This window comes from Chelonia mydas, chromosome 7, assembly GCF_015237465.2.
Source record: "Chelonia mydas isolate rCheMyd1 chromosome 7, rCheMyd1.pri.v2, whole genome shotgun sequence".
In the NCBI taxonomy this organism is placed as follows: Eukaryota; Metazoa; Chordata; order Testudines; family Cheloniidae; genus Chelonia; species Chelonia mydas.
The window spans coordinates 1,812,289-1,825,368 of NC_057853.1; the positions used below are offsets into that span (position 1 = coordinate 1,812,289).

At 43.2% G+C, this 13,080-nt stretch overlaps 1 protein-coding gene across 5 annotated transcripts in view; it reads left to right on the forward strand.

Moving 5' to 3' along the window:
• Positions 1 to 661: 661 nt before the first annotated feature.
• PXK (PX domain containing serine/threonine kinase like) overlaps positions 662 to 13,080 on the forward strand; it is a 54,038-nt gene continuing 41,619 nt past the window's right edge. The window contains exons 1-3 of one of the 5 annotated variants that reach the window (XM_037905561.2): positions 662 to 866; positions 9,380 to 9,430; positions 11,232 to 11,279. In XM_037905561.2, the coding sequence (XP_037761489.1) occupies positions 765 to 866; positions 9,380 to 9,430; positions 11,232 to 11,279 (201 nt within the window). In that variant the 5' untranslated portion in view covers positions 662 to 764. Of the gene's footprint in view, positions 867 to 9,379; positions 9,431 to 10,730; positions 10,808 to 11,231; positions 11,280 to 13,080 lie in introns of those variants that run through there. The other 4 variants (XM_037905563.2, XM_037905562.2, XM_037905560.2 and 1 more) reach the window with 4 other exon arrangements.

The following is a 13,080-nucleotide window of genomic DNA, read 5'->3' on the forward strand; positions in this document are numbered from 1 at the left end:
GCCCTGGGGTAGAGGGCAAGTTGTATGCAATTGGGTACATACTGGGTGGCTGGGTGTGGTGGGGTCCCTGAGGTGAGCCCCCCTGGACTGTGCTGGGTCCCCTGGCTGGGTGTGGGGGGGGGAGGGGGTGGGCCTGGCTGTGGTGGGTCTCCTGGCAGGCTGTGGAGGGGGGGAGGGCCCTGAGGTGAGCCCCCCCCGGCTGTGGTGGGTCTCCTGGCTGGGTGTGGGGTGGGGGCGAGGTGAGCGCCCCCCCCCCGCTGTCAGTTTCCTGGCTGGGTGTGGTGGGGCAGGGGGGCCGGGATGAGCGTCTGCCCTGGGCTGTCAGTCTCCTGGCTCGGTGGGGGGGGGAGGCTGAGGTAAGCGCCCGCCGGGGCTATGGTGCGGCCCCTGAGGAGAGCCCCCGCCCCCCGGGCTGGGTGTCGCGGGGGGGGGGGTCCGGCTGAGGCGCCCCCCCCCGGGCTGGGTGTCGCGGGGGGGGTCCGGCTGAGGCGCCCCCCCCCGGGCTGGGTGTCGCGGGGGGGGGTCCGGCTGAGGCGCCCCCCCCGGGCGGGGTGCCGGCTCTCGTGGCCTGACGGCAGTTCCGGGAAGCGCGGCCGGGCTGCGCGCGGGGCCGGCGGCCTCGGGCTTTAAGACCCGGCGGCGCCCGGCGCCTCCCCCGTGTTGACAGCGGCGGGCGCGGCGCGGGCGCTGCTGCGCGAGGCAGGTCGGCGGCGCGGGCTCGGCGCTCGGCTCCCGGCTCCCGGCGCGGCGCGGCCCGGCCCGGCATGGCCTTCCTGGAGAAGCCGCCGGCGGGCAAGGTGCTGCTGGACGACACGGTGCCGCTGACAGCCGGAATCGAGGCGAGCCAGAGCCTGCACTCGCACACGGTGAGCGCCGGGCCGGGTGTGTGTGTGTGTGTCGGGGGGGGAGCCGTGTGTGTGTGTGTGTGTGTGTCGGGGGGGGAGCCGTGTGTGTGTGTGTGTGTGTCGGGGGGGGAGCCGTGTGTGTGTGTGTGTGTGTGTGTCGGGGGGGGAGCCGTGTGTGTGTGTGTGTGTGTGTGTGTGTGTGTCGGGGGGGGAGCCGTGTGTGTGTGTGTGTCGGGGGGGGAGCCGTGTGTGTGTGTGTGTGTGTGTGTGTGTGTGTCGGGGGGGGAGCCGGGGTGGGGGGAGCGTCGGGGGGGGGAGCTGGGGTGGGATGTGTGTGTGGGGGGGGGTGTTGGGGCGGGGAGCCGGGGTGGGGTGTGTGTTTGGGGGGGGGGGTGTGTCGGGGGGTGGGGAGCCGGGGGTGTGTCGGGGGGAGGTCTGTGAGGGGGGAGGGAGTTTGAGACCTGGGGTATTGGGGTTGGGTGGGAAGAAGCCCCAGGGCAGCTGGCTGGGTTGCTCTGATGGCTCTGTCTCTGGGTTTTGTTTCCTGGCTTTATAGAGTGAGCCCAGTGCTGTGCAGCCCCTTCCCTTCCTCTCTGCTTGATGGATTTGCTCTATGTCATGTGCCATAACTGTACTTCTTGTTACTGTTGGTTACCTGTATTGTGCTGGTCAATAAAGTCACAATGCAAATGCACCCTCTTCTTTGGGCTTGTACATACTACCGCTTGTGTCGGTACAACTGGTGTCACTCCGGTGTGAATAAGCCACCCCACTGAGCAATGTAAGTTACAACCACTTAAGCATGGTGTGGGCAGCACTCTGGCAGACATAGCTACTGCCTCTCACTGAGGTGGTTGTTATGGCGATGGGAGAGAGCTCTGTCCCATTGGCACATCTTCACCAGATGCACGACCCTGTCACAGCTGCACCAATGTAGCTGTGTCACTGTAGCACTTCTAGTGTAGACTAGCCCTCACCCAGACCATCTCCCACTGTGTCTGCACAGTTATGCCTGCTTACTCCAGCGCCAAAGTAAGATTTTAATATTTCTTTGCTTACGTTAGCCTGGCTGATGCATCTCAATGATGGGAGTGGAGCTGGATTCTAATGTAAGTGACAACGTAGGGTTAAATTCTGCCCACACTTCCATCTGTGCAACTCCAGTGAAGACAATGAGGCTGCGCAGGTGTAACTGAGGGCAGAATGTAGCACTCAGATTATGACAAGGGGTGATTATGATGCTTTGCCAGAAAGAACCCAGTTTGACTTTCAGGTGCCAGGCTCATTTTCCTGTGACGTATTTACACCTGACACCATTTTCTTAAAAACTGAGCAGACTTTGTCTGGGGTCACTGATACCCAAGAACAACGGAATTCCATAATGCTATTTTTATAGGCCCTTTCTTGGAGTATAACTGCACTTTTAAAAACTGCGTTTACCATGGTATTATCAAGCAGTACCAAGGTACAGAATCAGAGAAAAGGAGACCTGTAATCAGGTTTCAGAGCTTTACCCACTTAGCAGGGAATGGGGATGTAAGAGATAAGGCCAGGTGTACTTCCACAGCAGCAGGTGCATTGGTAAGAGACTTTGTTTTGAACATTAAGGGGTGTGTCCTTCAGCCTCACTCATTGTTTAGGGGCACGCATATCATGACAGCAGGCTTCTGACTCATTCCTTGTGTCTGGTGAATGTTGTAACAGGAAAGATGGTAGAGGTAGATAGTGCTATATTTATAGTTAATAAGCATGCTATGCCATCAAAATTGTAACAGTACAAATAATCTGTGCTTCTGCAATGCTTTCTGTTCGAGGATCTCAGATTGGTAGTTTAATGAACTAACTTTTGTAAAACAATCTCCCTCTGAACACAGGCTTCTAAAACTATGAGGAATCTTTTAGAAGGCATCAGTGAGTTTAGAAGTTGTGACTAGTGGTTTACAAGCCCAGGGCTCTACATTCTGAGCTGTGGTCAAACTTGCATTATAACCAAAGCTATGTTAGGTATACTTTCTGACAAACCCTTTACCTGTGTCTTAATAAACTGAGATGTGTAAGAGTGTTTAGTTGCATGAGTGATTACCGTATATAATTTGTTTCCCTGTGCTACCGAGCCAGATTCTAGTTTCATTGTGAGTAGTTTCCCCCTCCCCTCATTTAACTGTTTTCAACACCATTTATTACAATCGCTTACAAGTACAAAGATAACAATAGCTTTTTGTGTCTTTTGGTTTGTTGGTTTTTCTGGTTGATTCTCTAGCAGGAACTGACTTAAAAAAAAAAAAGCGAAGAGTTCTGTTGTACAGAAAGCACTTAAAAGCAGTTTTCTATCCCAAATACTCTGTGTGATGCGACTTCCATGTGTGGGATTTCAGTAGCAAGTATTGTGACCCTTTGATCATTTGTCTTTGTACTTCCGTGTTGTTAATTCACACTGAGGAAGATTCTAATGGTAATTAATTCTGCTCTTCACCAGAAATGCACAAAAGGTCAGAATGCAGTAGCACTGTGCTTTTGATTTAAAAGCCGTTTCGGGTGCATGTATTTCTAATAGCTTTTATGGCAGAAGGACTGTCGTTAAGAATTAAAATAAAATGGTCTTGAGGTGTACATAGCACAGATAGTTTACATAGAGGCAGCGTGGGGTAATGGTTAAAACAAAATAGCAGGCACCACAGCAGTCTGGATTTCCTATTTGATGTAAAGCTACTGCCCTGTCATCTCGCATATCTGACCTTATCCCCTCATTTCTGAGCTGGGAAACTGGGTGAGAGCAGGAAGTAACTGATATATAGTGCATCTGATTTGAACTTCTATGGGGAAAATAAATTACAGGAACAGATCCCAAGTGTAGCGGTAGGATTCCCTCCCAGAAGAGGCACTTCCCAAGACATCTTGGGGGGAGGAATAGTTTCATTTTACTGTATTCCTGACATAATGAAGACACAGGGTGGTGGTGATGTTTTATTAATAGGAAGACTGAATGAAATAGGAAGACTAAATGAAAACCCCTTCAGGCTTTCAAAGAAAAGGCCCCAAAAGGAAGAAATCCTGGCTATAAATGTGTTTATCCTGTACAAATACATGGAGAGCAGAAGCTTCATAAATTAGCATTGCCCTATAGCAGACACGAAAAGGGGGCTACAAATAAACCTGTTGTTCATTTGCCAGTGATATCTTCTATCCATAATTTAAGGGGATGTGGCCATGTTAAAAATAATATTAATAGTTAAAATCCTTATCTGTGATACTGATAGCATCTAAGATTATTAAAGCAGAAAATGTGAAAAATCTGATTTTTTTTTTTTTTTTTTTTTTTTACATCTTGCATATGTGTTGGTTTGAACAATGAAAATAGATTGTTTCCTCTTTTGAATCTGAAACTACTAAGTCGCCTAGTGCTATGTCGTAATAGGTGGGCTGCAAACGCTGCGGGGATTGCTTAAAAACTTTCCATTGGATTTATCAAAAATGAAACACCCTCTTCCATAGCTCTTACAAACCAAGATCTGAGTCCAGATTTGATTTAATGTTGTTATTGTCATATGACATCCAGGCTAGGAATACTCCGTAAAGTTGTTATAGGCTCCACAAATAGTCAGAGTTTTGAATAAATCAGTGACTACAAGATAAGGGTGATGAATTGTAGGGGAAAAAATCTCTAAACATGGTAAAATACAAAATTCAAGACAAAATTAGTGATGGGGATACTTAAAATGGACTCTTCTAGTGGATTAGCCTGCTTCTGTTAAATTAGGTCAAATACAACAGTTTGGATAGTATGACATTAAAATATTGGGGAAGTGTAAATTTAATGGCATTGAATAAAATTCTACGTTTGGCAGCAGACTGATTCCTATTTCTTGTAGATGAGGAGGAAACTTCAGCATGAATAACCCACTACATATGTTTGAATTAGTCAGAAACCAAAGTGGGAATGAAATTGGTATTTGAAATATCGGACAAAAGTTTGCAGTTCATGGTAATAAATGTAACTCTCTCACTTGACAGAGAACACACACAAACCTCTTAAACTTGTACCAAGTGTTACTGTCTGTCAGAAAAATAGCTATAAAATCACTATAAAAATGACTCAGTCAGCAGACTGGCTCACCGTGTATCATAGGGTCTTTTGAGTAGATACAGTTCAGTGTCAGGTAGCACTGTGGAGCCAGTACATATGTAGGGTTCTGTTCAGCTTCATGCTGCAGCAACAAAACTGTCAGCTGACTTTTGATTTTTGAATCTTTATTGCTAGTGAAGACTGAGGAGACAGCCCCTGTCTCTCAAACAAAAACAAACCAAAAAAGAGCTTGTTCCCCCCTCCCCCCCTCCCCCCCCAAGTTTCTACACTGAAACAAAATCACAGTACATCTATGTGTAAATTGTTTGGCTTGTGGACTGATAGCACTTGATCTGGAAGTCACTAAGTAAGAATATATATGGAACACCATGATCTAATTTTTAGAGAGCTCTTTTTCTGATTAAACACAATGTAAAAATTCTGGGGTTTTTTAGCATGTATAATTGGACATAGCTAATTCCGTGTCTCAATATTTACCATGTACATATGCTTTAATTTTGAACATCATATCAATTATATTTCATATACATTTCAATGGCACTTCATATAACCCTCTGGGTATAAGGCCTGATCCTGCAACTGGATTTGATTTCATTGGGGCTTTTTAAATTCTATTCTGTGTAGGTTCTTATACCACTCTCATCACTGTAGTATCTGAGTCTCTTCTAATAGTGCATTAACCAGTGTGACTAACATGTCACATAGCTTCCTGTGAGCATAGTGGTCCAGTTGCAAGATCTGCTCTTAGCAAGTCAGACAATACTTGTGTACCAAGAGTGGATCTCATTTCTGTAGCAGGCAAAAATCTTCCTGTCCTTTAATTTCCTTTCAGTTGGAGCAGAATGGTGTCCAATGTGTTTTAAGGTAAAATACTTGTAAAAGAGGCCTAATAACAAGATACCAAGTTCTGATAGCAGAGGCCTTTTCAGCAGAAAGGCTTTAATGTGTTTCAGCTATTTAGACGTTGAGCGTTTTTACATGTCCATCTGTAGATGAGAACTTGTTTCTATAATTTGCTTTTTAAGCCTTAAATGGAAAACTAGTCTCTTTCATGATATTCTCTGCAGATCCGTGCTGCAGTAGTTGCATGCCTGGACCTGCGAGCTGCAGAACTATTTAAAGTAGTAAAACCATTAGGGGGTGTGTATGCATGTCCTCTCTGGAATAAATTCTTTCCCTGCTTGGTGTATTGTACATTGAAATTACAACAGTGAAGTGGAATTTGCCATTCCATTAGTCTGCTGCCTTAAGGTAGTCCAGAAGCTAAAAGCTGAGAGAATTCCTCAAAATATATTTTGAAAGCTTTTCTTTGATTAACAATTAATGGGAACACTGTTTTTAAAGATGTAATCATCCCTTTAGTTCATTTTAATGATTCAGATTTTTTAACTCTCTCTCTAGATCTTTATGTAGTTACAAAATCAGACTACATTTTTCTAAAGCTATAACTTTAGGAAGGGAGAGAATCTCGGTTGTTTAGAAACAGTGGTAGATCCTTGTGCCATTAATTTGGAATGAATTCAGCCTCTTCTCTAGCATTTTCCTTTGCTTTGAAACACACAATGGAATCAGCATTAAAGGTGACCATTAACTAAAAAAACTAAGTTGTGTGTGTTTTGAAGAAAACCTCAAACACAGCCCAACGTAGTATGGTCAGAGCTTAAAAGACAAGATATCTGACTGTTGAACACACAGCTTATTTTAGTGATATCAGCATGAAGGTTTCTAATAGCACTGCTAATCATTATTATTGGTATTACTGTAGCACCCAGAGGTCCCAGTGAGAATGGCAGCCAAATTATGTTGGTTGCTGTACACTCAAAGGAAGAGTCCCTGACCTGAGAGTCTACAGTGTACTTGGACTGTAACTGTTGTATACAGTCTCTGGGATCAATTCTGCAAAGTGCTGAGTTTGTCACTATGCCACTGAAGTCTGTAGGAGTCCAAGGTGCTTGGCATCTTGCCGGATTCTGTATGATCCTGTTCTAAGCACATTCTTTACAGATGTCCTCTAATAAAATTCAAAACACTTTGCATTAAGGCAAGAGAACTAGCCTGTTTGGGAAGAGGGACAGCACCTTTTCTCTGCTCTCTCCAAAGTGGTTTCCTTGTTCAGTAAATTTCAGTGAATTTCAACGTGCGTCTCTAATTTTCTTCTGCTGTGGTCATATTTTTATAAATGTATGGAATGGTGTGTACATTATAATAATAAAGATACAGCTGACATGAGCTGCATTGTTTACACTGCAGGTAGGCATCAGTATCTTAGATGAGGTGGTTTAATGATGAATTGTGTAATAGTAATCATACTTTGCCCCTTATTAAAGGAGGACCCAGGAGTCTAAGCAGCTCTCATGATTACACTGCTACTTTCCATACTAGAAGATTTCTCAAATAAGCATTTAAAAGGGGCTTTTTAGAACCCTTTATTAAAAATAGTCTCAATCCAGTGTTCTTAAACTAGTATTTTGTTGATGGTTGTTGCTTAATTAGGTTTCCAGTTTCGAGCATTAAAAAGCTGGAAGCTAGAAAAGCCTTTTTGTGCCTCTGATAAGCTTTTGGCATGAACTGAAGATGACCTGGATTTCCGTACTTTTGTCGGCTTTTCAAACCTCCTTGGTATTAAACAGATGAGGAGCGAGGAACCTGTGAAGCAGCCTCCCTTTTTTTGAGTCAGAAGTTACTGAATAGTGAGTTCATTGTGGGGATATTTCTGTCTGACCTGGTGGAGTCAGTGGATTGTGGGAGAGCTGATTGCAGTGGAAGAGGAGGCCTGATGATAAAAAAGTAGCTGGATGGGGCAAGGGGCTGTGTAAGATAATTGAGATTTTTGGATCCGAATCGATCCTCTAAGGAATTTTACTGTGGCGATGGGGATAGTGTGTTGGAAGGGAGATAAGGGAAGCTGTGGGATGAAGCTGTGCTGTTGGTATTTTATTCAGGAAAGAACAGTATTGTATTGAAAGCAATTTTATATTTTCCCAAGCAGTAATCAAATGGAAGCTGTGCCTCCATTCTGCCTGCCTGAGAACATTCCTTAGTAGTACAATGATAAGGTCAGTCCCTGTGTAAACAGTGAGCAGTAGAGGAGATTGGGCAATAACTCCACTTCCTTTAAAATACTAGTAAAGATGAATGACCAAACATCAGGAATCATCTTTAGCTGTTTCTCTGAAAGAATGTAAGGGAATGTTCCTCAGAGACTTGCTGAATAAGTGGTTACAACTTTTCCTGTCTGTGTGTATATATAAAGCAGTCTCTTCCCACTTCCTAAGGTACAGATTAGAAATCAGGAAATGGAAAAACCCAACTGTTAGCTGTGAATTAGGCATTTCAAGTGTCTGCTTAATTAATCTCTGTTACACTGGTGTAAATCAGGGTTAACTTTGTTTCCTTTCATTGTACCTGGGTTGGGGATCAGGGCTCTTCTTTGGCTTTGGGGAAAGATAACTGTAGTATAATTGGGTATATTAATAAGAGGAATGAATGGTATGGAAACCATCCCTTATGCTGATTTTATGTGGAGAGATACTGCTTGAATAGAATTCACCCATATGCTTTGCCATGTGGGAGATTTGGGTTTCTCTAGTTTTGAGAAGGGATGAGCAAAATCAGGAGATGGGGATGCACAAAGAAATATAGGTAAATACACTTTATTGTGGGATACTTTTGAAAACATTTTCAGAGACCCTATTTCAAGAGGCACGATGTAAAGATGATTATGGAAATGAAGGGAAAGAGTGACAAGAATTAAGTCCAGGAATTAAGGAATGTAAAGATGGATGGGTAAAAATCAACAATAATCAATAATTAAAATATACATGCATATATTTTGTCTGTAAGCAATGAACATGAGCTATGCATTGGAAATGAAACACTGCATCAGGAGTAATAGAAGTGTGCCAGTTATTCAAACCTATTACGCTGCGTTTAACCCCTTCATCCTCTCACCTAAGCTTGCCATAGTAATTTTTGCATTCAGCAGCAATGAGTGGTAGTAAAGTTGGGAATGATGAGCTGGAGTTCGTTCAGCTATGAAGGTGGCTGTAATTCCAGGAGATGTCTTAAAAGTTAGATCTTTGAGGAACAGATTTTTCTCCAGCTTTTACTGGCTGAGATAACAGGAGGAGACGTATTCACTATTGTCTCTCATTAAAGTAAATGAAAGTGCTTAAATGCTTCAGAAACCTGTACACTCTTAAAATTCTGTTTCATCTTTCAGTGTGTTCTAGAGATGGGTCTGAATGAGACCCCTGATCAAAACACTTTCCAGCTGGGAGGTTCTAAATCTAGATCAGAAATGGTGAAAATTCTGAGCTTTTCCAAATTTCATAGTGGTCAGTTTAAATCCATTATAAAGAGAAGGCTGACTATGCATTCACACTTCTTTGTGAGTCACTAGTTCCGGTTTCTAATAACTCTCTCCCTTCTTTTCCCCTCTCATTTCTAGGAATACATAATTCGTGTGCAGAGAGGGATTTCCATGGAAAACAGTTGGCAGGTAATCGCTCTTTAAATTTTGCGTCACTTAAACAGACAGTCTTCCTAGAGAGAGGCAGATTACAGTTTTGTGGGGCCCAGAGGAAGTGGGGGGCCCCTCCCTAACCCTTCCTCTTGGAGTCATCCCCCGACACCCGGCACTCATGCCGAGGAGTGGGGTCGGGTGCAGGGGCTTCCCCAACTCCCCAGCAGGAGCTTTAGGTGGGCTGGGGAAGTGCGGTCGGGGTGCCCATTTTTCCGGGGCCCCTGGGCACAGGCCCCCTTGGCCCAGTGGCTAATCGGCCGCTGTTCCTAGGAAAAGGCCTGGGTTCATCCTGGCTAGTCTAATTCTAGCTAGAGACCAAATGCTATTTGAGAGTGAGTCAGGAATGTGAAATGCTTGAATGTGTTTGGTCACAAACTGTTGTTTCTAGTGTCAGTATTAATTAGCATGAAGGCTTCATTTCAGTGTATAAGTCTTCCAGATAACCAATACATGTGACCTGCTTTCTTATATCCATATGACCTAAGATACAACACCAAGGCCCATTTTGTGCCAACTCTTACTACTTGTAGGCTACTTGTCCCAACAACAGTGGGCAACTTCCAGGAGTAAAGTTTGGTGAGTCAGTCCTTTAGTTTCTGTAACAGTCCTGCCAGTGGACACAGAATAAAAGTCCTCACGTTGATCTCATACACACTTTCCACTAGCATTCTTTCCTATGTATGTATGTATGTCATCAGTAGATAGAATAACCTAGGATGCTTTACATTGTTTGCTCTAGTTTTGGAAGCAAGTTTTGTTTTTGTTTTTTTTCCTGGAATAAACTTTCTATTTCCATATTTAACCAAAGCTTCTGAAAGTTGTGATTGTTAGAGGAACATTTTTGTCTGACCTCTTCATCTTAGAAGAACGACGTGGCTGTGGTAGTTACAGAAGACCTCATTGTCTTCTGCCATTGTGGATGTTCTAGGCCAAACAAAGAATAATCCTTGCAGTGTGTTCCTATTACATATATATAATATGCAGGTGTTTATAGATGGTATTTGTTTTTAAACCTAAATTATGGGGTCTGAATAGTCTGCCAGAACCTGCCTGGCTAGTAGTGGAACCACTGTCTTGTCCAGGCTGTGCTGTAATAAAAATAAGTAATGATGATGATACCCTGTGAAGAGCTGGTGAGGATCCACTGCTACCAGATAGAGATTTTTCTGGGGAAGGTCAAGTTAAATTTTTCTAAATTTTGAATGTATGATTTTGAAGTAATGTTGCTTCTAGGATGGAAGAATCAGAAGGTGTCTGCAAACACCTTCTGATGAAGCTGCTGCAATATAATGTTACAGCTAGGAAGCTGTATTGGTGGAAGTTGAAGCAAGACCAATTCAGACTGGAAACCAGGTGCACTTTTTTAATAGTGAGAGTAGTTAATCACTGGAATAACTTATTAAGCGTCGTGGTCCATTCTGTATCGTTGGCAGTTTCTAGATTGAGATTGGATGATTTTTCTAAAAGCTCTGGTCTAGGAGTTTTTTGGGGGAAGTTCTGTGGCCTGAGTTATACAGGACGACAGGCTAGATGATCAGTGGTCCCTTCTGGCCTGGGAATCTATGAATCTTGCAAGATTAGACATCACAGAGAGCAACTTCTCTCTCTTCACTTGCTGGCATAGACTCCTAGACAGCAGTGTAAACCCAGCAGTCTTGCATTTGTACAGAGAAGCTTAGTGAAACCAAGATTGCAAGTCGGAATTTTTTCCCTCATACGGTTTAGTTATTACATAAAATCTAGGGTGTTGCTTCAATACTGCTTTTATGTTTTGCAGATTGTGAGAAGATACAGTGACTTTGATTTGCTTAATAGTAGTTTACAGGTAAGATTTTTTCCTCTGATAAATAACTATAATTCTAATTAATATATTATATTGTATTTAAAATTTTCTTCTTTGTATACAACAATGAAGAGAACAGAGAAAGCATCAAACTTACATGGCTGAAAATGAAATTACTTAAATTTTAAAATTATAAACTGACACTTTTGAACAAGGAGAAATGCTGAGCTATTTTAGGTTTTACCCTGGGAAATGTTGGTTGTAATCTCTGTGACCAATTTAAATCTAAAGACAGAGATTGGCAGATACTGAATCTTTCCCTTCAGTGACGTGACTTGTTCTGGCTTGGTGCACTGTTATGACCCCTTCTTTCTTTGACTCCCACAAAACGGAGGCACATACTGACCTTCTTAATTCAGCACAGAAGTGCTATGTATCTCGTTATTTGGCTTCCTCTAAAAGCACTTCCAGATGCTGCTTATCATGTGATGGATTTCTGTATCATGGCAAAGGGTTCCTCAGTTAAACACTGAATTGGCTGGTTTTTTTTCTTTTCTTTTTTTAGGACAGTGGTTTCTTTTAGTTTGCGTAGGAAAAGGCAAAGTGTGTGTGGGATGAGGGGCAGGCAGAGACTAACATTTACAGGAAGGATGCTTGTGGTTCCAGGATTTCTTAGTTTAACACCAGACAAATAACATATGAAGTGAGCTCTATCGGTGTTTTAAGAATAGATTTTATCTGTCACTTTCTTCTCTTTTTTTTTTCCCCCTGTCACATGTAGTGTGACTGCAGGACCTTAAGGCCTTTCTGGTTTTCATTTCCTTGTTGGTTTTAAAAATCCGACTACTTGGTGAAGTCTAGTGAACAAGAACGGGCAAGTATATTGAACTGTGCTCACGATATGAGCATCATTAAATACAGAAGCAGGGATGACATTGTAGAGGGTAGAAGATAGACTTGGGACCAAATTCAGACTCAATTTAAGCAGGTGTAACTTAATTGAATTCTATGGGGTTATCCACTAGGTCTGAATTTGCACTCAAGATTTTGTGTGACCACTATTAATTGACCAACTTTACTTTCTTCTTTGTCTTCTACGGTCCAATCCTGCACTCCTTAATCAGGAAAATCTCCCACTGTTTGATCTAACTGGGAATTTTGCCTGAGTACGGAATCCAAAATTGGGCCCTTAATATACCGATACAGCATACAATGTTCATGACTACTCTGTTAGGTTGTGTATATCTTGGCATGTATTCGCCATGTTCAACCCAAACATGACTTCAGCAGGAGACGACTGGATTCCAGCAGTTTTTCAGAAGAGAATGCATATGTGGGAATGGAGCAATTTTAAAAATAACTCCCATGAGCAGGAAAAGAAAATCCTACTGAATGGACAAACCCTGTGACTTTCCTTTCTGGTCCTCTGTGTAGGTTGATAGTCACTGTTCTTTAAAATGCATACCACTTCCTAGGAGAGCGAAATGGAGCATGCTTGTGACAAAATCGCTATCTACAACACCTCTGACTGGTAAAAAGCTGGTGTAATGCATTCTACAAAACTCTAACTGAATAATTGCATCATGGGTTCACCAGAGGTAAAAAGAAAGTGCTTGTGGGAAGGAACAAGGCTGTTGAGGAATTGTAATTATTTTTTGCATTAGCGGAAACTTGTGGAATTATTATTGTGAGGTGGTGGGCAGATGCCCCAGCCAGGGCAGTCTCAGGTAAGCCCAAATGGCTCGCATTATGTTCAGCTCATCTTTCCTCAGAAGTAGTTTTAGTAAATAACAGAAGACTGCAAAGGATCAAAGTAATAAAAGATGCTTAGCAACAGACATTC